Here is a 25446-nt window from a genome sequence, read left to right on the forward strand (position 1 = left end):
TTTCTATATTAGACTCTTATCAAAGTTATGGTCGGGAAATTATGCAGGGTCTTACTTGAACTGTGGACTTCAGTAACATGAATGAATATGAGTGGACTGGGTCACTCACGTAACTTCGAGTGGTCATACGTTACCGAGATGCGGCCATCAGTGGGCCAGGCCAAACAAGTAATAAATTGGTGAACTTTCCTGGATGCGTATCGACTGGCCGTGAAGATGAGGGTGATTCGTTCATCCCCAAAGACATTGAGAGAAAGCAGCACTCCGCGTTAAGTATTGTCTGGTTATGAGCGAGTTCATAGGAGAAAAAATCTCGGGGGTGGAGGCACCGAGTCGGCCATCTTAGAGTCAGGCAGTCTCAGCTCGTAGCTCCAATAGCCCGTGCCTTCAATGGACTCCTACGGTCTTGGCATAGTGGGAGGAAGTCAGGATTTGTTCCGTTAGGTGATCCGGTGCTTGGCGGGGCATATTAGGAGCTGTGGGGAGAAACTGCGAGTGGAGCGGGAGCGGGCATTTTGGGGTCAGTCAATCTGACTCTCTATCGGGACGGCATTCTAGGCAGAACCGGCGGAGAAATGCACTCCGATCCAGGCTCCGAGCAGCCTGTGCCCAGGTGTAGTCCACCGTCGGCCTGGCAACTCACGCGGGTCCATATCAGGGCTGTCCAGGGGTCGTTTGGCGGGCACAACAATCACTGCAGATAGGAGCGAGAGCCGTCCTAGAGGCATCGAGCACGGGACGCTGAACTCACTCCGAATACATGCTCGCCATCACCCAGGTTCTTCTCCTGATCAGTTCGGTGAGTCCCGATTCTTTTGGTAGTGTGGACATGGGGGGTCAGGTGGGATTTTCAGATTGTTTGTTTGTTTACACCCAGTTTGGCACACCACCACACTTAATGGATGTGTTGGTCACCAAAATGTCCTGGCAATCGCCTCTCCAACAGGGCACCAGGCACGCCTTTTGAACATGCTTTTAGATGAGGTCCCAATCCCCCAGACTGAGATCATGGCAATGTCACTGTTGAGAAAGGACACTGACAGCTTCAACCTGGTGAGAGACAGAATGCACCACATTAGCCAGTCTTTTGCAGTAGTCAAGAACTATATCAGTGTGATTTCCACAAGAACATTAAAAGGCACAGTAAGCAACTTCATGGCCCTCTCCAAGAGAATCTTGTAGGGAGACAGTCCTGTTTGCTGTTAAGGAGTACTTTGGAGAATCATCAACACCAAAGGCAAAGCATACGGCCACTTCAAAGAGATTCACACACACACACACTTTGGCCAGTCGAGACTTTAGCATCCCATTTATCTGTTCCATAATGCCAGCACCTCAGGTCTGTAACTGCAGTGCAATCGCTGTTCCATCTGCAAAGCTACACACAGCATTTTCAGGACTTCATTGTTAAAATGAGTTCCTCGGTCTGACTCCAGGGGAAGGGAAACCTGGAACCCGAACCTCGGTATTAGCTCATGCAACAGCAGTTTAAGTTACAGTGAGGCTATCATTCCTGCTAGTTGGATATGCTTAAACCCAACAGGAGAAAATACACACTATACCCAGGACATATCTCAGCCCGTAACACATATACATCTTAATAAAGTCCACTGCATTCTATTGAGGGGAAGTCTTGACCCTCCTATGTGGCTCATGATAACTGGAGTTCCTCTCCCTACATTTATCTGCTCGTGGACAACAGACCTGTGACACAGGTTCTCAGTTTAGAAAGCTGGCTCTGTATATATCAATCAATCAATCAAGCAATCAGTCATTTATATAGCGCGCTACTCACCCGGAGGGTCTCAAGGCGCTTGGGGAGGGGAGGTCCGCTACTGCTCGAACAGCCAGGTCTTGAGCTGCTTCCTGAAGGCGAGGTGGTCTTGGGTCAGGCGGAGGTGGGTCGGGAGGGAGTTCCACGTCTTGGCCGCCAGGTAGGAGAAGGACCTTCCTCCTGTGGTGAATCTTCGGATGCGGGGGACGGCGGCGAGGGCGTGGTTGGTTGATCGAAGCTGGTGAGCGGGAGTGTAGAAGTTGAGGCGGTTGTTGAGGTATCTTGGGCCTTGGTTGTGAAGGGCTTTGTGTGCGTGGGTGAGGAGTCGGAACGTGATTCTCTTGTTGACCGGGAGCCAGTGCAGGTCTCTCAGGTGTCCGGAGATGTGGCTGTGTCGGGGGATGTCCAGGATGAGTCTTGCTGAGGCGTTCTGGATTCGCTGGAGTCTCTTCTGGAGTTTGGCAGTGGTTCCGGCGTAGAGGGAGTTGCCGTAGTCCATTCGGCTGGTGACGAGGGCCTGGGTGACCGTCTTCCTGGTCTCGGTGGGGATCCACCGGAAGATCTTACGTAGCATGCGTAGGATGTTGAAGGATGACAAGGAGACGGCGTTGACTTGTCTGGTCATGGAGAGGGAGGAGTCCAGGATGAAGCCCAGGTTGCGTGTGTGGTCTGTTGATTTGGGTGCGCTGCCCAGGGCAGGGGGCCACCAGGAGTCGTCCCAGGCAGAGGGCGAAGATCCCAGGATGAGGACTTCCGTCTTGTCTGAGTTCAGTTTCAGGCGGCTGTTCCTCAACCACTTGGCTACGTCTTTCATTGCCTCGTGTAGGCTGGCTCTGGCGGTGGCGGGGTCGTTGGTGAGGGAGAGGATCAGATGGGTGTCGTCGGCGTAAGAGATGATGTTGAGGTTGTGTTGGCGTGCGATGGCCGCAAGGGGGCTCATGTAGACATTGAAGAGGGTGGGACTGAGCAAGGAGCCTTGAGGGACGCCGCAGATGACTTCGGTGGCTTCTGATCTGAAGGGGGGGGAGGCGGACTCTCTGTGTCCTTCCGGCGAGAAAGGAGATGATCCATTCTAGTGCCTTCTCTTGGATTCCGACGTTGCTGAGGCGCTGCGCTAGGGTGCGGTGGCAGACAGTGTTGAATGCCGCGGAGAGGTCCAGGAGGATGAGGGCCGCTGTTTCCCCGCTGTCGAGCAGGGCTCGGATGTCATCAGTGGCTGCGATGAGGGCGGTCTCGATGCTGTGGTTGGCCCGGAAGCCGGACTGCGAGTAGTCGAGGGATCCATTCATCTCGAGGAATGCGGCCAGCTGCTTGTTGACGGTCTTCTTGCTGACTTTGGCCGGAAACGGGAGGAGCGAGATGGGGCGGTAGTTTTTGAGTTCGGTGGGGTCCACTGATGGTTTCTTCAGTAGAGCGCTGAGTTCGGCATGCTTCCAGCTCTCCGGGAAGGTAGCGGTGTCGAAGGAGGTGTTGATGATGTCCCGCAGGAGGGGCGCGATGACGGAGTCGGCCTTGTTGAAGACGTGGTGAGGGCAGAGGTCGGTTGAAGATCCGGAGTGGATGGAGTTCATTGTGCGTAGGGTTTCCTCGGTGTTGATCGGGGTCAAGGCGCGGAGGGTGGTGGTGGGGGGTGCAGGTGCTGTCGTGGGGTGCGTTGGCTGAGTGCTGAAGCTGTTGTGTATGTCCGTGATCTTGTTGTGGAAGTAGGAGGCGAGGGAGTTGCAGAGGTCTTGTGATGGGGTGATGTTGTTGTTTCCGGCGCTGGGGTTGGAGAGCTCTTTGACGATGTTGAAGAGTTCCTTGCTGTTGTGGGCGTTGTTGTCCAGTCGTTCCTTGAATGCGGTTTTCTTGGTGGTGTGGATCAGTTGGTGGTGTTTTCGAGTGGCGAGCTTGAGGGTGGTCATGTTGTCTGGTGTTGGGTCTCTGCGCCAGGCTCTCTCGAGGGCTCGGCAGTTCCTCTTGGAGCTCTTGAGTTCGTCAATGAACAATGGTGCTTTCTTACTGCCGGGTCTGCTGGGCGGAGTCCTCAGTGGGGCGAGATCGTCTGCGCAGTTGCTGATCCACTTCGTGAGGTTGTTGGCGGCCTGGCTGGGGTTTGCTGAGCTGACGGGGGGGTCCTGGCTCAGGGAGGCGGCGAGCTGGTCGGCTGTGATCTTGTTCCAGCTTCTGTGTGCAACCTGTTGCTGGTGGTGGTGGATCGTGTTCTTTCTGTAGCTGAAGTGGACGCAGCTGTGGTCCGTCCAGTGGAGTCCGGTGGCGTGGCTGAAGGTGATGTCCTTGCTGGAGGAGAAGACGGGGTCGAGTGTGTGTCCGGCGTAGTGGGTGGGGGTGGTCACCAGCTGCTTGAGACCGAGGGTGGTGAGGTTGTCCAGCAGGGTGGCGGTGTTGCGGTCGTTGTTGTTTTCCAGGTGGAAGTTGAGGTCCCCGAGGAGGATGTAGTCAACGGAGGGGAGGGCATGCGGGCTGATGAAGTCGGCGATGTCGTCACTGAATTGTGTGCGTGGTCCCGGGGGTCTGTAGATGAGGGTGCCTCTGAGGGTGGTCTTGGGGTCGGTGTGGATCTGGAAGTGCAGGTGCTCGGCGGTTGTGAGGGTGTCGTCGGAGTTGGTCGTGATGCGGATGGTGTTCCTGTGGATGATGGCGATGCCTCCTCCGGTCTGGTTGCAGCGGTCCCTCCGGGTGATCTTGTAACCGCCTGGGATGGCGATGGCGATGTCGGGCGCTGAGGAGGCATTCATCCAGGTTTCCGTGAGGAAGGCGACGTCTGGAGATGTTGTGTCGAGGAGGTTCCAGAGCTCTACGGCGTGCCTGTGGACGGAGCGGGTGTTGAGCAGGATGCACTTCAGGTGGTTGCTGCTGGGTCTCGGCTTGGTGGGTGCGGGTGCGATGCAGGTCTGGATGCAGGAGAACTTGCAGGAGTGGCAGCTGAAGGGGCCGTGGGTCCGTCTCGGTGTGGCTTGGTAGCATCCAGGGATCTGGCCGGTGTTCAGTGCGTTGAGTTCTGTGGCGTCGTAGGTCCGGCGGGTGGGCTGGTGTCTGCGGGGGCCAGGGGTTCTGGCGCTGGGCGCGGTCCAGGCGCGGACGGGCGCAGACGGGCTTACCTTTGGCGCGCCTTCGGCGCTCAATCGGCGCGCCGGCTGCGCGTACGCGCGGTCGCCATATATGGCGAAATGGGAGGGAGGGAGGAGCAGCTGGGAGGCGGGAGCGGGGAGGGCACAGAAGGAAAAGGGGGCGTGGCCGCAGGCCCGGCGGCGGGAAGCGGGGAGTGGGGCGGGGGGCACAGGGGGCAGAGAGAGTGAAACGGCACAGTGAGAAACAGCCAACAAAACAAATAATATGGGGACAGTACAGTAGCAGGCCAAAGGAACAATAAATGCAATCAGAACAATCACAAGCACGCAACTACAGCGGGGGGTGGGGTCGTCGGGGTGGGCTCAGCGAGGCTGAGGGCAGCAGCGGGGAGGAAAGCACACGCTACAGCTGGTGGCCGTGCGGCGCGGGGGTGTCCTGAGAACAGGTCACACTCACCTGCGCCGCGCGGTCGCCATATATGGCCAAGTGGGAGGGAGGGAGGAGCAGCTGGGAGGCGGGAGCGGGGAGGGCACAGAAGGAATAGGGGGCGTGGCCGTAGGCACAGCGGCGGGAAGCGGGGAGCGGGGCGGGGGGCACAGGGGGCAGAGAGAGTGAAACGGCACAGTGAGAAACAGCGAACAAAACAAACAATATGGGGACAGTACAGTAGCAGGCCAAAGGAACAAAAAATTTAATCAGAACAATCACAAGCACGCAACTACAGCGGGGGGCGGGGTCGTCGGGGCGGGCTCAGCGAGGCTGAGGGCAGCAGCGGGGAGGAAAGCACACGCTACAGCTGGTGGCCGTGCGGCGCGGGGGTGTCCTGAGAACAGGTCACACTCACCTGCGCCGCGCGGTTGCCATATATGGCCAAGTGGGAGGGAGGGAGGAGCAGCTGGGAGACGGGGAGGGCACAGAAGGAAAAGAGGGCGTGGCCGCAGGCACGGCGGCGGGAAGCGGGGAGCGGGGCGGGGGGCACAGGGGGCAGAGAGAGTGAAACGGCACAGTGAGAAACAGCCAACAAAACAAATAATATGGGGACAGTACAGTAGCAGGCCAAAGGAACAAAAAATGCAATCAGAACAATCACAAGCACGCAACTACAGCGGGGGGCGGGGTCATCTGGGCGGGCTCAGCGAGGCTGAGGGCAGCAGCGGGGAGGAAAGCACACGCTACAGCTGGTGGCCATGCGGCGCGGGGGTGTCCTGAGAACAGGTCACACTCACCTGCGCCGCGCGGTCGCCATATATGGCCAAGTGGGAGGGAGGGAGGAGCAGCTGGGAGGCGGAAGCGGGGAGGGCACAGAAGGAAAAGGGGGCGTGGCCGCAGGCACGGCGGCGGGAAGCGGGGAGCAGGGCGGGGGGCACAGGGGGCAGAGAGAGTGAAACGGCACAGTGAGAAACAGCCAACAAAACAAATAATATGGGGACAGTACAGTAGCAGGCCAAAGGAGCAAAAAATGCAATCAGAACAATCACAAGCACGCAACTACAGCGGGGGCGGGGTCGTCGGGGCGGGCTCAGCGAGGCTGAGGGGAGCAGCGGGGAGGAAAGCACACGCTACAGCTGGTGGCCGTGCGGCGCGGGGGTGTCCTGAGAACAGGTCACACTAGACCAAAGTGAGGTCCAGTATGCCCAGAGTTCAGTGGAACCCCAAAGGTAGGCAGAGGTAAAAGTGGATAACACTTTACTCTCTATTTGTGGTAGTGTGGGCAAGCAGTAAGGCTGTATCAGAGGCTAGTATTAAACATTTGCTATACACACTCGATCAGCAAATGGTGTCACACACTCAAAGACTGAACTCAGACCAAATTTGTTTGTATCAAAAATAGTATTAAGTTATTTTATTTCTAGAACTAAGCCACGCCTGGCACATGTTAGCTTAATAAATGCTTTGCAAAATATTATGCAGTGTTTACAAGTGAATGAAAGTACAAATGCAGTTTGATTGAAGTATTGAAATACTGTACAGATTACTTTTTAGTTACTTTTTAGATTAGTTTTTTTACTCAGTGTAATATGCCTAGATATCACACTGGGACATTTCCTAGAGAAAAGGTAAGTAAAAACAGTTTTGCACAATTGTACTTTTTCAGGTTTCCATACAAATCAACTCCACACAACATTTTATAGAGAAAAACACTCAATAGGTTCCTATGGAGAGAAAAAAAAGTTAATGGTTACCATGTAAGTACTCGGTCTTTGAGGTTGAGTTTCTGGGGTAAGAACAAGGGTTCCCTCAGGGTCAAGGATGCACTCCTGTTACACCCTGAGCAGCACTAGTGCGGCCGAGTGCAGAGTGCTGAGGCCTAATGTTATCCAATGGGGCTAGAGGGCCTCCGGTTGGTGCCTGCTTACGAGCAGGCCACTGGGTTGTGGGGGCAAAGCTCCTGGTGTTAGGCTCAGGGCAAAGCAGGGTAATGGGGGTTCCTGTTTAGCACACAAAATGCACCTGCAGGGGCGGCTGGGTGCAGGGTGCTGGTTTGACGTCGGGTGCCCTGTTGATTGCAATGGGGATTCGCCGGTTTTAAGAAAGACTGCTGGCTCGGCGGACGAAGACCCTCTGGAGGTGACTACCAGTTGGAGAGATAAGGTGGAATGTCCGGGGATGCCGGGACATCAGTCGGTTGGGCCACACAAGGTCGTGGGCATTCGGATGCAGGGGTGTCTTTAGGCATTGGGTTTCTCTTACCAGCTGCTATCGCGGTCAGGTGGAGTCTCTAGAAAGAGGCAGCAGGGTTTGCTGGGAGTTTCAAGGCAGGCCAGGGGTCACCATAACTCCGGTCAGAATCACCGAGAAGACCACCTTGTGGTGCTGGGCTACTCGCGCAGTGGGCGGCGGGTGCAGAGTGGTGCAGACTCGTGGATTTGGCCGGAGCCAGACCCTGTTGGTGAACAAATCCAGTGTTCACAGGAGACAAAGTCTTTTCTTGGAAGGCAGGGCAGGTCCTCAGGGTTCTCGAGGTTGCTGACTGCAGGACACACCAGAGTTTTGCTTCTGCAGGTTCGAGATAGGGACATGCCGGTAGAGCCGGGGCCAAGTCTGTGGGTGTCCTCCTCTTCTTAGATTTGGCACAGCTGTTCGGTCCTTCTTCTTTTCTTCTTGGTGTTGCTTGTCTTAGGAGGCAAGGTTTGGGGGTGCCCCTCAATACTAGAGTTAAGGCCATTATGGGTAAGTTAAAGGTTAGGACCAATGGGTCCCTTCCTTGGGGTGGGCACACTCACTATTATGCCACCCTCCAGTGGGAGGGGGGCATATGCTTCACTCTGAATGGCTGGGTCCCCCATCTGCAAGATAATGGTGACTGACAGTTGTGCTTCACCTCGCCTCCCCCACCTGAGGGGTGGGGTTGTCAAAGGTGGGAACACCTCCCTTCCTCACTTGGTTTTCCTGACAATTCTCCTGCCCAAATTTGAGGGCCAGAACCATTGGGGACCGTTGGGGACCAGTTGCTTGAAACAGCAAAAGGCCTGGTGAAGCTCGCAAAGGCGGCAAGCCTTTGAAGCTTCCTCTTCCTGGACCCTGCCTATCCTGGGGGAGGAGGCATGGCACCTCATCCCAGGATGGGCATTGTTTCAGTTCCCTGAGAGCAGCAGGCTCTTGACCCAGGGGTCCAGAAACATGTCTGGTGGTGGTAGCTGGAGAGCAGCCACTCAACCTGGACTTTAGTGTTAGGTCATTTTTCAGGGGGCATCTCTAAGAAGCCCTCTGTGTGCATTTTTCATTAAATCCCAAGGGGCATCAGTGTGGGTTTAATGTGTTGAGAAGTTTGATACTAAACTTCTCAGTTTTCAGTAAAGCCATTATGGTACTGTGGAGTCCGTAATGACAAACTCCCAGCACCATATACTGTTAATCGCATTACTGCACTTAAAATGTCTAAGAATTGGCTTAGACATTTCAGGGGTAGAGTGCTCATACACCTGTACCCTCACAAATGGTATAATTCACCCAGCTAGAGGGGTGGCTGATCTATGCCAGGGCAGTGGGTTGTAGGCATGGCACACAGGGATGTGTGCCATGTCGACTCTTCACTTTGTTCTGCACAACACAGCAGCCTGGAAAAGCAGTGTGGGTGTGTAAAGGTACAGGGCCTCTATGAGTGGCACAATAAGTGCTGCATCCCTTAGAGGCCTTCTCTGGTCACAGTGCCCTGGGTACCTGTGGTACCATTTACCAGGGGCTGACCTGTGGCCAGAGAGCGCCAATTGGGTTTTGTTTTTAATGTAGTTTTATGGAGAGGAGTTGGCCTAACGGCTAGGGCAGTCAACTTCGGATCTGGGTACTGGGTTCGAGTCTCGGCAATGACGCTGAACATCCTGTGATTCTGGGCAAATCACTTAATCTCCCCATGCCTAACAAAAATGAATGTGTGTCCTCATGTAACGTAACTGGTGCTATGTAAATCACTCTGATACCCGATTCAGGTCAAGTTCGTGCTATATAAAACTTCGCAAAAAAAAAAAGAACATAGGCCCTGGGAACCTGTTTGGTAGGTGCCCAGGGCACACACAAAGTGCAGTCAAAGTCAAATACAGTCAAAGTAAATCAGCAATTCAGCAAAAAGTGGGGGTAACCATGCAAAAAGAGGGCACTTTCTTAAACTCAGCCATTATCCTGACGATACCAAGAAATTGAAGTCTGTCTCCTCCTTAGGTTCATTTGAATATTTCTCTTTGAAAGTACAGGGCCCATTAGCACAGTAACAGGTATTGCATATTAATTTCCGCTGCTATGTGCTGCTCATTTAACCGCATCTGCAATGCCTCACATAATCTCATGACATACCACCTATTTCTTGTGGGAGATCCAGATATATACACTTTGTGACCACAACTGTCCAAAGTCATGAACAACACCAAAGCCATATTGACTACCAGTAGAAATGGTACATTTCAACTGATCAGAGACGTAGCATGATCTAGTAGGAGCAAACAATTCTTGGGCAGAAGTTTCACAGTGGCGCTAGAAGGCTTCCACTAAGCCTTGAAAGGTGCAAATAGCATAAGCAGCTCTCAAATTTCCCTCAACAGCTATTAAGCATGAGCGGCCCAAAAGCAAAACTAAATGGGGCTGTGAGAGGGGTTTAGTATCAGGTGTTGGCTTGGTGAACAATTATGTGACATTGAGACAGCCATGCTGAATCTCCCACTGCTCAGTTTCAACTTCAGGTGGGGGGACAATGTATCAGGATTCAGGCTGCAGTGCCTCTTTAATGTAATATTCTCAGTAGCAAGTATAATTTGTTCATAATGGGTAAGTATACTGTTAGTCAGATGTTGTGTTTTCGTATGAGTAAGCAATATTTCAACAGAGTGAGGGTCGATCATGGTAAGAGGATAGCCCATACCTACATTCTCACTCTGCCCGATGCTTAATCTTATGGCTGCTAGTACATAAAGGCAGCCAGAGAGTTCTGCAGCTATGGAATCAAGTAGAACAGAAAAATAGGTCACAGACATTAGAGAATCACCATGCACTTGAGTAAACATTGAGAGAACACAGCCCTCCCTGTCCCAGCAGAACAGTACAAATCCTTTGCTGTAATCTGGCATTCCCAGAGCCAGGGTGAGGAAGATATTTTCTCTGAACTCTAGGACGGCATTCATGCTGTTGTTGTCCCATGGTATCAGATCAGACATACCCCTGAATGTCCAGGTATGACCACTAGGGAAAAGCTGGGTGAGCTGATGACAGTAACCCACCATTCCCAAAAACATCCTGACCTCTCTCTGCATAGAAGGAGGGTTCCCTGTGACTACTGAAAAGGAAAACTATTGTCTGGCCTATATTTTGTTGTAAGTGGCCTACAATAGGCTCATACTCTGTGTGTGAATGTGCTGCGTTTATGAGATGGTTATGAATGGTTAGTATGACTGATGGATGGTTGTCAGTAGGGTCACAGCTAATTCATTTTATGATGTTATTTATTGCATTGGGTATGTCACTCTGTCCTTGTCTTTAGGCAATACTGTGATGTAGAGATTGTAGGTTTTATTGTTTGTGATATATTACATGGTGTTTACTGGTCACTAATAGCAAGTAGTATAATTGTATATTCTTGTTCAACTGTATTGATATGAACGAAAAAAGTTATTTATATATAAAAATCCTAAAAAATATTTTACACTCGAGAAAATACATGTTTTTTTTAATAATCAGTCTGGTTAAGTGATGTCTTGTGTATCTGCCTTGAGTATGAGCCTATTGTAGGCCACTTACAAATAAATATAGGTCAGACAAGAGTTTTCCTTTTCAGTAGTTGTTAATTCCTCCTTGCTCTTGGACCTCAGACTTTTCATAGGTGGTACCTTCTTTCTTATTTAGATTCTCTCCTGTGACATCGTCCTTGCTCCTTTCTCAATGTGATGTCCTAGGTACAGCACTTTTTTCTGATAGTGTTGTAATTTACTCGGGGATACCTTGTGTCTATTCTCAGCCAAGTGATTCAAGAGGGCAATGTTGTGTTGTATGCAAGCTTCTTGCGACATTGATACTATTGGTAGATCATCGATGTATTGCACAAGGACTGAGTTACATAGCAAATTCAGAGTCTCCAGGTTCCTGTTCAAGATCTTTTTACAGATTGATGAACTTTCCATATACCCTTGTGCAACTCAGCACCATACTAAAATTCTATTTTGGGACTAAAAGTCGAAGAGAAACTGGCTCTCTTCGTGCAGTGGGATGAAAAAGAACACTTAGCACACATAAATTACTGCTTCACAAGGTATCTGGAACAAAATCACAGTGGGATTCAGTACCAAAGGACACCAAGAACCAACTAAGTTATTAATCTTTCATAGGTCCTCTATAATGGGGTACTTACTGCTAAGTTTTTGCAGACCCACAATAGGGGGAATTACATGGACTCCCCATAATGTCCTTCAATATTACTTGCTGTATCATATACTCAATCATTGGGGCAATTCCAGCTATTGTTTTTGGTGTGAGGTTATGGTTTGGCATTCGAGGATATTCAGCATTAGGTTTGACAGTAATTTGGACAGGTTCTACACATTTGATAAGTTTGATATATTTTCCTAAAAAATTCCAGACTTCAGGTTTTGCAGTGTCTTTCAAGTCAGAGGGCAAATCTTCCTCAGTCTTCAGAGGAAACAAACATACAGCTATTCTCTGGTTACGTATTTTAAAATCAACGTCCTCATCATGTGTTTGAGACTAAGTATGGGTGAAATTTGCGTTTCGCGAATTCGCGCAAAAATCGAATTTGTGATCCGCATAATCCGTGAATTCGTGCAAATTTGCGGGTTTTTTTTTGCGAGTTCACGGGGTTTTTTGCTTATTTGCGGACCGCTTGCAGCGCACCAACCGCGAAGTTGCCCTTGCGGTCGTACATGGGCACAGCCATCTTGTGCGCGTTGCGTATTTCCATTTCCGAGCGCTATTGGCAAGCTCATTATCTATCTCTCTATTTGTCTAGATCTATATTTTGTGTTTTTTTCAACTTTTTGTTACTTTAATAACTACTTTTTTTGTTTATCTCTCTCTTTTATTTTATTTATTTATTTCCCCCTATTCTTTTCTTCTTTCGGCCAAGACCATGGCAAAGGGAGCTGGCAAGTCAAAGGGGAATGGTCCCGCAGCCCGTAGCCGGCTCCCTTGTGGGCGATTGAGGGGAGATGATGTGGTGGCCAGGGAGGTTTTTACAGAGGTGGAGGTGGTCACCCTGATATTTTTTGCCAAGCGCCACCTCCCTAAGACCTTGGCAGCAGGGGACAGGCCAGGTAAAGGGTATCAATCAATCAATCATAACACTTGTATAGCGCACTACTCACCCGGAAGGGTCTCAAGGCGCATGGGGGAGGGGGTCCGTTACTGCTCGAACAGCCAGTCTTGAGTTGTCTCCTGAAGGCGAGATGGTCCTGGATCAGCCGAAGGTGGATGGGGAGGGAGTTCCATGTCTTGGCCGCCAGGTAGGAGAAGGATCTGCCTCTGGCGGTGGCTCTTCGGATGCGTGGCACGGCGGCGAGGGCGAGGCTGGTGGACCGTAGCTGGCGAGTGGGCGTGTAGAAGGTCAGGCGGTCATTGAGGTACTTGGGGCTCCGGTCGTGGAGAGACTTGTGTGCGTGGGTGAGGAGCCTGAACGTGATCCTCTTGTTGACGGGGAGCCAGTGCAAGTCCCTCAGGTGGCCGGAGATGTGGCTGCGACGGGGGATGTCCAGGATGAGTCGGGCGGAGGCGTTCTGGATGTGTTGGAGTCTTTTCTGTAGCTTGGCTGTGGTTCCGGCGTAGAGGGTGTTTCCGTAGTCCAGTCGGCTGGTGACGAGAGCCTGGGTGACCGTCTTCCTGGTTTCGGTGGGGATCCATCGGAAGATCTTGCGGAGCATGTGAAGGGTGTGAAAGCATGATGAGGAGACGGCGTTGACTTGTCTGGTCATCGAGAGGGAGGAGTCCAGGATGAAGCCCAGGTTGCGTGCGTGGTCTGTTGGCTTGGGAGTGGTGCCCAGGGCAGGGGGCCACCAGGAGTCGTCCCAGGCGGAGGGCGATGGTCCAAGGGTGAGGACTTCCGTCTTGTCTGAGTTCAGTTTCAGGTGGCTGTTCTTCATCCACTCGGCGACGTCTTTCATCCCTTCGTGTAGGCTGGTTCTGGCGGTGTTGGGGTCTCTGGTGAGGGAGAGGATCCGCTGGGTGTCGTCGGCATAGGTGATGATGTTGAGTTTGTGTTGGCGTGCGATGGCTGCAAGAGGTCTCATGTAGACGTTGAAGAGGGTGGGGCTGAGTGATGATCCTTGCGGAACGCCGCAGATGACTTCGGTGGCCTCGGATCGAACCGGGGGGAGGCGGACTCTCTGTGTTCTTCCGGCGAGGAAAGAGATGATCCACTCCAGTGCCTTCTCTTGGATGCCGATGTTGCTGAGCCGTTGAACTAGGGTGCGGTGGCAGACAGTGTTGAACGCTGCAGAGAGGTCCAGGAGGATGAGTGCCGCTGTTTCCCCGTTGTCGAGCAGGGCTCGGATGTCATCGGTGGCTGCGATGAGGGCGGTCTCGGTGCTGTGGTTGGCTCTGAAACCGGACTGTGAGGGGTCGAGGCATCCGTTCGTTTCGAGGAAGGCGGCAAGCTGTCTGTTGACGACCTTTCGATTACTTTGGCAGGAAAAGGGAGGAGCGAGATGGGGCGGAAGTTCTTGAGGTAGGTGGGGTCCGCTGTTGGTTTCTTCAGTAGGGCGCTGAGCTCGGCATGCTTCCAGCTCTCCGGGAAGGTGGCGGTGGTGAAGGAGGTGTTGATGATGTTCCGGAGTTGGGGTGCGATGGTGGAGTCGGCCTTGTTGAAGACATGGTGGGGGCAGGGGTTGGTTGGAGATCCGGAGTGGATGGTGTTCATCGTGCGGGCTGTGTCTTCGGTGGTCACCGTGGTCCAGGTGCGGAGGCTGGTGGTGGGGGGCGATGGTTCGACGGTTGTTGGTTCGACGGTTGGGTGCGTGGGTAATGCGCCAAAGCTGTTGTGGATGTCGGCGATCTTGCGGTGGAAGAACGAGGCGAGAGAGTCGCAGAGATATTGAGAAGGAGAGATGTCGTTGTTGCCGGTGCTGGCGTTGGAGAACTCCTTGACGATGCTGAAGAGTTCCTTGCTGTCATGGGCGTTGTTGTCCAGTCGTTCCTTCAGTGATTTCTTCTTGGTCGTGCGGATAAGCTGGTGGTGCTTGCGGGTGGCATGTTTGAGGGCGGTCATGTTGTCGGTGGTCTGGTTGAGAAGCCAGGCTTTCTCGAGGGTGCGGCAGGTCTTCTTGGAGTCCTTTAGTTCGTCGGTGAACCAGGAGGCCTTCTTGCTTCTGGGTCTGCTAGGGGGGTTCTTCAGTGGTGCGAGGTCGTCGGCGCAGGTGGTCAGCCACTGCGTGAGGTTGCGGGCTGCTTCGTTGGGGTCCGATGTGCTGGCGGGTGGGTTCTGGCTGAGGGAGGTGGTGAGCTGGTCGGCGGTGATCTTGCTCCAGCTCCTGTGAGGAACCTGTTGCAGGTGGTGGTGGGTCGTGGTTCTTCTGAAGCTGAAGTGGACGCAGCTGTGGTCGGTCCAGTGGAGTCCGGTGGAGTGGTTGAAGGTGATGTGCTTGCTGGATGAGAAGACGGGATCAAGCGTGTGACCGGTGTAGTGGGTGGGGTGTTGACCAGTTGCTTGAGTCCGAGGTTGGCGAGGTTGTCCAGCAGGGCGGCGGTGTTGTGGTCCTTGTTGTTCTCCAGGTGGAAGTTGAGGTCCCCTAGGAGGATGTAGTCAGCGGAGGGGAGGGCGTGCGGCTGATGAAGTCGGCGATGTCTTCGCTGAATTGTGTGCGTGGTCCCGGGGGTCTGTAGACGAGGGTGCCTCTGAGGGTCGTCTTAGAGTCGGTGTGTATCTGGAAGTGGAGGTGCTCGGCGGCGGAGAAGGTGTCCTCGGAATCTGTCGTGATGCGGATGGTGTTCTTGTGGACGATGGCGATGCCTCCTCCGGTCTGGTTGACGCGGTCCCTCCTGATGATCTTGTACCCGACCGGGATGGCGATGGCGATGTCAGGCGCTGAGGAGACGTTCATCCAGGTTTCCGTGAGGAAGGCGATGTCTGGTGATGTTGTGTCGAGGAGGTTCCAGAGTTCCACGGCCTGTCTGTGGACGGAGCGGGTGTTGAGCAGGATGCACTTGAGGTGGTTGCTGCTGGTGCCTGGCTTGGCGGGTGCGGTGCAGGTTCGGAGGCAGGTGAACTTGCAGGTTTTGCAGGTGAATGGTCCGTGGATGCGTTTCGGGGTGGCCCGGCAGCAGGCGGGGTTCCGGCCGGCATTGAGTGCATTGAGGGTGGCGGCGTCGTAGGTCTGTCGGGTCGTCTTGCATCGGCGGGGGCCAGGGGTCCTGGCGCTGGGCGCGGTCCAGGCGCGGACGAATCGGTGCGTCCGCTGCGCGTATGCATGGGCGTCATAAGAAGGAGCCGGGTAGGAGGTGCAGCCGGGTGGCGGGAGCGGGGCGGCGAATGGGCAGGAGGGGGGCGGGGCCACAGGGAGGCAGCGCCGGGAAAGGAGGGCAGAGGGCGGCTCAGCGGTGGCTGAGTCACCCTGAGGAAAAAACGAAAATAAAAACGAAGGCTGCAAAAGGGTGAGCGAGGGCACAGCTGGTGGAGGCAGTAGCAGGGGTGTGTGGGGGCGACCTCGCCTGGTTACAGGCTCAGCGGTCGCTCCCTGCACCTCTGTGCTGTCTCCTTTGGAAGGAGCCAGGACGGAGGAGCAGCTGGGTGGCGGGAGCGGGCGGCGAATGGGCAGGAGGGGGGGCGGGGCCGCAGGGAGGCAGCGGCGGGAAAGGAGAGCAGAGGGCGGCTCAGCGGCCGCTGGGTCGCCCTGAGGAAAAAACGAAAATAAAAACGAAGGCTGCAAAAGGGTGTGCGAGGGCACAGCTGGTGGAGGCAGTAGCAGGGGTGTGTGGGGGCGACCTCGCCTGGTTACAGGCTCAGCGGTCGCTCGGAGGTATGGCCTCTGGGAGCGTCAGCAGCGGTGGGATAAGGTGTGCCGGGCCATGCGGAGGGAGTCGGGGGTCCAGCGCACCTACGACCAACCGACGCACCGGTTTCCCGACGCCCTCGACCAGGAGCAGGATCTGCTCCACCTGCTAGGTGTGGAGATCCCTGGCCTTGGTGAGTAGCTATTTAATAACTACTTTGTATTCTTCTGCTCTGTGTTATATTGCTAATATATGTTTTTCCCGAAGAGCAATAATGCTGCAGATTCGATTACATTGCAGGTAAATTAATGTTTAAATAGCTTCTGTGATTGCAGGTGCTCGCCTGCTCAGTGGCGTTGCTACTATGCTTACTTGTTTGCAACTTTGTGCTTATTTGAGAGCAGAACTGCGTAATGCTAGAGAGACTAGAGACTCAAGTCTAGTCCTTCCTTTGTAATCCTGCTGCCACTAAGAAGAAAGAAATAGTGATGGATTGATAGGTTGAGTATATTATGACTTGTTATTAGTAGTAGTACATTTTTTAGTGCTCTGCAATCATGATGACTTGGCAGTGCCATGCAGACAGTCAAGGCAGGCACCACTGAGTGAAGCAACCTGATGTAGCATACCTAGGCTCTTTGTCAGACAGACAAAGCATATCTAATTGTAAGCAGCAAGCCACATAGCCCCAATTTTACATGAACTGCTGTCTGGAGTGGACTCTGCCTGGCATAACAACAACAGTACACTGCCTCGCCCTCGACCACTACATACCACGAATAGACAGATATGTAGTTATGCTGTAGTAGTTGTTGTAGACTGGTTTACCTGTTTGCCACTCACAAATTAGCCAATAGTTCTTCCGTAAACCGACGCTGATGATCCATCCATCCCAGTGAGTGACTGTTAAGAATAAAGATATATTACTTAATCAATTATCATGGTATATTGGCAAGTGAGTCCACTCCAAGGACATTTTGCATATTGTAAAATGCAACGTAGTGGCCCCTGAATTTGAAGTACAATTTGAATTAAACAAGGTAAAAAAAACAGAGTAGTTGACATGAGTTACAATTACTGTGTAAAAGATTAAATAATAACTAAGACAAAACATATGATTAATTTCATGCACAAAAAACAAACAGCGATTGGTTTCATCAGAGCCAGACAGCCATTGTTGTCCACTGCATGCCATCTTCTCAATTATTCATTACCTGTTCTACTTTTTGTCCGCATCTTCTTCGGAAAGTGAGTGCCCACAGGGCAGCCTCTCCTGTCAATTTCAGAAGTAACTCTGTCAGCAATCAGCAAGCATGTAGTCAGTCAGTAATTTCTGTCCCACTTGAGGGGACTCGTCTATGAAAACAAAGTTTCTTTATTTATTTCTTCGTAATCCATCTGCCTTGAGGGAAATGGATAGGTGGAGTCTGGAGGAGGAGGATAGAGGAGCATGATTGAGTTGTGAACTTGTGAACCTCAGGAATGCAGACTGCGGCACTTTCAAATCAATAAGGAAAATAAGATGAAGACAGTGCTGCTGATGGACTTGTTGTGAGAGTTTTGTTGTGGTAAAAGTTGAAAAACAAACAAAGACACACAGGAATAAAAGTGAATAAGGACGATAAAAAAGGAAGTCATTTTCAGGCCTCGGTGTCAGGGAAGTAGAGCTCGTCCTCAAACTCTATGAATTGAGATGGGAGTAGGTCAGCTAACAGAGAAGAACTTCCGTCACCTAAGTCGGTGTCCTCTTCTTCCTGCGTGCATTCACGTATTTTTTAATCTGGTGGTATGAAGTGCTGATTCATCTTGATCAGTGTTAACCCCTCCACTTTTTTGGGCGAGAGGCGGGTCCTTTTTGAAGTTACAATGGCACCACCAGCACTGAAAACACGTTCAGAAGACACGCTTGCGAGTGGGCAAGACAAATAATTTAGAGCCAGGTTGGTGATCAGTGGCCATAGAGGCCTTTTCCTATACCAATACAGCAATGGGTTCTGATTAACAAAAACCTCTGTTGGGTCATCCAGATAGGCCTGCACCATCGACTCAAGGTTCTCCACGGTTGCTACACTTTGCGTACCATCTGTGGCCTTTGCAGCACTGGAACGAGCAAACCCTTGATGAGTTAGCTAATCCGCTTCCGACAATATTATGGCTGGGCCTGGTCCAGGTGAGGGTGATGATACGGTGGCTGCTGGTGTCGTTAACGGCTGTGAGGGAAAGTGACTCCCTTCAGCCACAGATTCAGAAGTGGAACTTGACGCCGGATGGCCTGCTGATTCAGTTGTACTTCTGCCGGCTCCTTGAATTTTCTGCCGCTCTTTTTCTAACCGAGTGGCTGACAAAGCTAGCCAATGTTTGTACTTTGAAACATCTGCTTCATCAAAAGGAATGAATGCTTTGCTGGCCACTGCCTTTTTGTACCGTGGATCCAGAACAGTGGCACAAATGTAATGTTGTTCTGTATGTATGTTTTTAAGCCTTTCATTGTCAACTAGGCGGCTTATTAACCTCTCCGCCAACTGATATGCGTCTTGCTTTTCAGCATCATCTCGGAACGTTGAAGACACTGCCTTCAGTTGGTGCTCTAGCATGACCAACAATGGGATAGCTTTGTCCAAAAAGCAGTCCTCCCTGCTGACTTCACGCGTGAAGACCTCAAAAGGACGAAGCATGTCTGTCAGGCTCGCAATTAGCTTCCATTCCTCCAACTCTAGCCTCATGTCTTTCATAGTAGAACCCAGTCTATAAACATAATCATTTATTACCCCCCACTGCTCAGACAGATGCTCAAGAATGTAAAAGGTCGAGTTCCAACGTGTTGCCACCTCCTGGATGAGTCCTTTGACTGGCAGTCTACGATCATGTTGAATGCTCCTCAGCTCCTTCCGGGCCTTAAAAGAATGGCTGAAATGTGTGCAGATTCTTTGGCAGGTGGTCAGTAACTTGATGACTGTGTTTTCTTTTTTCAAGAAATCTTGCACCACGATGTTAATACTGTGCGCCAAACACAGCACTCTGAAATAGCCACCTTGCTGCATGGCCTTAACTATATTACTGCCATTATCCATGGAAACATAACAAACTATGCGATTTCTTGGATGCAGCTATTCAGAGACCTTCCTATCAAATTCGTCCAAAAGGTTAGGTGCAGTATGAGTTTTCTCCATTGCAAACATGGTTAATGTTGCATGTTTCCGAGTAGCTTGAAAAACTGTGTCCGGGTCAACACCAGGATTTGTCTTGTCTCTAACCCCTGCAAAAGAGACCCAGTGTACAGTGATGCACATGTAATCAAGGGCTTGGCAACTGGTCCACATGTCTGTTGTCAAGTGGATAGTGTGAACAGCACTCTTCTGCAAAGCTGCCCCAATCACCTCCAGCACATCTTGATGTAGTGCTGGAACCGCAACTCTGGCAAAATAGGAACGGCTAGGAACCTTCCATTTAGGGCTGTCTGTTGCCACAAATTCTAGAAAACCCACCCCTTCCACGAAAGAAAAAGGGAGAAGGTCCAGCGCTAGCATTTTAGCCAGCTTTGCGTTATACAGACGTACCGTTGGGTGGTTGCGTTCAAATGGCACCTCCGACCAAAACATGCTTCTAATGGTGGGCTGGACCGTTTTACGTGATGATGATGATGATGATGATGCAGACTACGAACCAGTTAGGCTCATTGATGTACTTTTTTGCATTAGTGTCTGTCCCAGACTCTTAGTGTGCCTCATACATGTTGCAGGGGTAGAGGGTGTGGGCGCTACCACTGCAGTGCTGCTGCCAGGGTTACTGGGTGTACCAGAAAAAATGTCGGTCGGTTCTTGACTTCCCCCCTGCACATGAATCAGCCCCTCATCAGCATCAGATGCAATGTGAATGGATACATTTGGATCAGTTCTACTTTGGTCTTCCCGATATTCCTTAGGTGCACCTCCCACCGGATAGTGTGGTGTTTTTGGAGATGACCTCTCTGGCCTCCAGTACCATAGTTGGTACCAAGCTTACCCCGACTAACTAATACTTTACAAATTGAACAAACGACCATGTTTTCCGCCTTTTGGCTATCAGTAAAGAAGTCCCAAACTGGGGACTGGAGATGTCTGCTGGTGGTGGAGGTGCTACTTTGACTTTCAATGCCAGATGAAGTGGAGGATGGGCGTGGCTGAATTCGTTTCTGTTGTTCACTTACAGCACCACTACTTGAGGTAATGGAGGTCGAGCTGGATTGAGGTTCCTGCCGGCCCATCTGACTAAAAAATATGGAAGCTGTAGGTTGTGTTGGTGTTGTAGTTAACTGCGTTGGTGGTGGTACCAGTGCCAGGCCGCCCACATCCCGCACAGCAGCCATTCGGGATAGGGTGAAAATGTCTGTCTGCTGCATGCCCGCTGGTGCTGGAGTGACGACTGTGATGACTGGGTCGTGATCAGACTGTTCATCAGCAGCAGAAGACACCACTTCTTGTTCGTCGTCATCACCCATAAGTCGAAGCCTTGCGGGAACCTTCCTTTTAGGCTTAGCTACCTTTGTCGGTTCATGGCGTGCCTCACTCTCAGACTGCATTTGTGGGTTCCAATCAGGATCACGGTCATCAGCATGAAGGGGGCTTGAAGGAGAACTTGTAGTAGTAGTAGTAGCCCTCCTTGACCTTTTTCTTGCTGGGGATCTGGAAGACAATGGATCATCATCAGGAGGAGTGCCTTCCTCGGCTGATACCTCCGCTTGAATATCAATTTCCTAATGTGCCCTTACTTCTGGAGGAACAAGCATTGTAGGCAGTTGTGCCGTTCCATCAACCTCTAGTTGCACCTCTCCATGCGCCTCTCCTTGCGTCTCTCCTTGTGCCTCTCCTTGCACCTCTCCTTGCGCATGTACTTGCGCATGTACTTGCGCTTGTACTAGTTGCACCTGTGGTTGTCGTTGCACCTGTGGTTGTTGAACACTCGTCAGCTGAGTTACACCCGGTGTTGATTGGATGGTACTTTCTTGTGATGAGCCAACATCACTGGTCGATGGTGATTGAGAAACTAAAGTGGCTGCCTTAGCAGCACTCATGGTCTTGGACCTAACTTGGCGTAGTGGCACTGAGCCCAATGAAGCGGAGGTGCTGCTTCCAGCTTGGTTCCCGGCGGACACCGCTGCTGCTGCAGGCGTAGTTGTTTATTTTCCCAAAAAAGGTGGGCACACCAGTCTCCTTGGTAGGTGGTGCCACTTGCTTCTTCTGCTCCTAACTGGCAGTGTCACTGGCAACTTTTTTCGCTGAGGCGCTACGGCCACCTTTCTTTGGGCCCATCTTCTTCAGATGTCCGAACAGCAGGCCGCAGTTGCACGAGTTGCAGAGTTGTCTTGTCTGTGGCCACACGTGACATCACGTGACGTTGTGCTGCACACACCGCTGCAGGACTTCTTCCTGGCACTGGTGGTTCTCTTGTGCACCTAAAAGCAATGAAAGCCATAGGAACATCAGTTAAACACCCCGAAAAGTCGAAAAACACGCAAAAAATTACCACAATCCAATGCCATCCATGCCCTCAATGATGTTTAAATTCAAGACACCCCCCAAAAAGACTTGGTCCATGCACCACTCACTTCCCCTGGGCCTAATGGATGAAAGCAAGGCAAACTGGGTGCAGGCCTGAGCACACTGCCTGGCTTCAAAATGGGCCCTTGAGCCTTGACCCCCACCACATGGCAAGGCCCTGCCTGGACCAGGCCTCAAAATGGCCCCCACCCACATGGCCAGGCACCAACAACACCCCAAAAAGTAGAAAAACACACAGAAATCACCACAATCCAATGCCATCCTTGCCCTCAATGATGCTTAAATTCAAGACACCCCACAGAAAGACTTGGTCCATGCACCACTCGCTACCCCTGGGCCTAATGGATGAAAGCAAGGCAAACTGGGTGCAGGCCTGAGCACACTGCCTGGCTTGAAAATGGGCCCTTCAGCCTTGACCCCCCACCACATGGCCAGGCCCTGCCTGGACCAGGCCTCAAAATGGCCCCCACCCACATGGCCAGGCCCCAACAACACCCCAAAAAGTCAAAAACACACAAAAATCACCACAATCCAATGCCATCCCTGCCCTCAATGATGTTTAAATTCAAGACACCCCACAGAAAGACTTGGTCCATGCACCACTCGCTACCCTTGGGCCTAATGGATGAAAGCAAGGCAAACTGGGTGCAGGCCTGAGCACACTGCCTGGCCTCAAAATGGGCCCTTGAGCCTTGACCCCCACCACATGGCCAGGCCCTACCTGGACCAGGCCTCAAAATGGCCCCCACCCACATGGCCAGGCCCCAACAACACCCCAAAAAGTAAAAAAACACACAAAAATCACCACAATCCAATGCCATCCATGCCCTCAATGATGTTTAAATTAAAGACACCCCACAGAAAGACTTGGTCCATGCACCACTCGCTACCCCTGGGCCTAATGGATGAAAGCAAGGCAAACTGGGTGCAGGCCTGAGCACACTACCTGGCCTCAAAATGGGCCCTTCAGCCTTGACCCCCACCACATTGGCAGGCCCTGCCTGGATCAGGCCTCAAAATGGCCCCCACCCACATGGTCAGGCCCCAACAACACCCCAAAAAGTCGAAAAACACACAAAAATCACCACAATCCAATGTCATCCATGCCCTCAATGATGTTTAAATTCAAGACACCCCACAGAAAGACTTGGTCCATGCACCACTCACTACCCCTGGGCCTACTAGCTAGTGAGGGTTTACAGGCACCCCAACATTAAAAAAAATCCACATATAACAGTGAGCTCAAATTCCATGACATAAATAAGATTTAAGTTAAAATAAAACTCACAGAAACAGTTGTATCATGCACCCATGACTAACCCTGGGCCTACTGGATACTGTGGCTACCCACAATATATTTTTTTTAAAGTTGTGAAAAAGTTTTAAAATTGTAGTTGCAGCAACTGTAATGCCCCAAACAAACAACACCAACTTACTTGTACATTCTCAAATCCAAAAGTGATCCAAACTCCAAAGTCCAAAAAGTCCTCAAATACAAATATCCAGCAGCAGCCACACAAAGTAATCCTTCCAGCTCCAGATCCAAATCAAAAGTGACCAGGACATGGACAAAGCCCTGGGAGGAGCCTGCTGGACAGGAACAGGAAGTTGGAGATTCTGGGGCACTTCCTTCCTCCCACCCCCCCCACAAATGGACTCTTTGCAGCAAAAAGTACAGATATTTTGAAGACAAACATGTTGGATACATACTATTCAAATAGAAGTACTCACCTTGGCAGCCAAATGTCAATATGAGGAGTTATTCTGATCAAAATCATCATTTTCAGAAGGTTTATGCTGCCTGCGGTGGATTTCTTGAGCAGAATTGCAATTTATGCAATTTCGGGAAAGCGAGCTGTTCAAATCTCCCGCCGGAAGTCAACTGCGTGCCGCATCTACGTGTTCGACATTGTTTACTCCCGCAATGTGTGATCTCGGGTCCTTATGACGTACTCGCGTTGTCAAACTCTCGCTGTGCAAGATGGCGAGCCACGATGACATAATTGCTTCGAAAAACTCTCGCGTGATCACGCAACAAGATCCAAAATGGTGCAGCATACGCAAACCGGGATAAAAACAACTCGGCGACTCAGAATCATGGTAAGTCAACGCCGCGCGCGCGATATTGTATTTTTTGAAGCACGACCAAGCAAAAAAATCCGCAGTTTGCGAATTTGCGGATTTTGGGGCAAAATCGCGCGATTCGCGGACTGCGAATTTGCCAAAAATCCGCAGATTCCGCGAACGAAACGGATTTTACGACCACACTTATTTGAGACTCAACACCATCCGGTGTATAGTATATAGTGCAATTGAACTTGCATAAAATATCATGTCCTAACAAATTGACTGGACTAGAATAACATATCACAAATTGATTATCTTCTTCAAAGTAACCTACCTTAAATGGGACCTCCTCTAACACAGAATTAGCAATCTGTTTATTTGCAGCTGAAGCAACTTGGATTTGTTTTCCTGAGAAGGGTTGGTTTGGGACTTTTGCTGTTCTATCAGTGGAACGGGTAATGCCGATGTCTATTAAAAAGGACATGGAGTGCCATTCATTTCTACGAATGGACCTCTCTGATCTTCCTACAAGACTGCACCCAGGACCCCCTTTTCCTCCCCTTTCAGGGACCACAATTGAGATAGATCAGAACAGTAACCTTCAGAGGCATCAAACACTGGAAACTGCTGAAAAGTGGTTTGATTTGCAAAAGTTTCTGATTCACTCTCGGAACCTGGTTCACATTGAACCTTGGATTGCCCATATTCTGTTTGAGCATCAGTAACTGAAGAACCGGCCTCACTGGTACTTGAGGCATGTTAGGATTCTGGAATGGCTTTATGGGCACATTTCGCATCTGCATATGATTTGTGCCTTGCATTTGACCATCACCAGACATTCAATTTGGATTAAATTGACACTGCCACTTCCAATGAGTCACGTTATTGCAATAATTACATGGATTCAACTGCTTCAGCATTGTCACATCTATGCCTGTACTTGGATTAATTAGAACACCACTTTCTCTACCTTTAGGACAACACTTCCACCCTGCATCATCTGTCCTCCAACATGGAATCCAACACCTTGCATTCCACAAACACTTCCCACATACAGGCCATTCTGAAATCCCATCTCTGCCAGCTTAGTCTGGGCAAAGATAAACTTTTCAAAGCCGTTTCTGTTTCATTCCTGTTCATCACAACAATACTTTCCATATCAAAGCATCTAGTCCAAAAACTTACTTTGCCAACAAATCACAGTCTGTTAAATATGCAGGATAATATCCGGATGCAACCAGAGAACAAACTGACACAAAATTGATCATATCACCCCTTACTGGGTTATCAAGACTGCTATTTTGTCCAGGCACCTGTAACAGACTCTCATAGTAAATGAAATGAAACAGCACTTCTATACCGCATGGCTACCCGGAAGTATCCCAGCTCTGAAGCAGGTAACTGGAGCAAAGAAATCACCTAGGGAAAGAGCCATGTCTTTAACTGTTTCTGGAAGGCCAGATGATTAGGTTCCTTTCGTAAGTACAGTGGAAGGGAGTTCCAAAGTCTGGTGGCATTATATGAGAAAAGCTGGCCGCCACTTCTGGCTTTCTTAATCCTGGGTACAACTACCAGGTGGAG

The 25446-nt window shown here is 51.1% G+C and overlaps 1 protein-coding gene across 1 annotated transcript in view; it reads left to right on the forward strand.

Annotated features, from left to right (window-relative positions):
- Positions 1-393: 393 nt before the first annotated feature.
- The window catches only part of LOC144819874 (thioredoxin-like), a 362035-nt gene continuing 336982 nt past the window's right edge, over positions 394-25446 (forward strand). The window contains exon 1 of the mRNA XM_078677597.1: positions 394-799. Within this exon, the coding sequence (XP_078533723.1) occupies positions 761-799 (39 nt within the window). The 5' untranslated portion in view covers positions 394-760. The remainder of the gene's footprint in view (positions 800-25446) is intronic.

Source organism: Lissotriton helveticus, chromosome 2_1, assembly GCF_964261635.1.
Source record: "Lissotriton helveticus chromosome 2_1, aLisHel1.1, whole genome shotgun sequence".
NCBI lineage: Eukaryota > Metazoa > Chordata > Amphibia > Caudata > Salamandridae > Lissotriton > Lissotriton helveticus.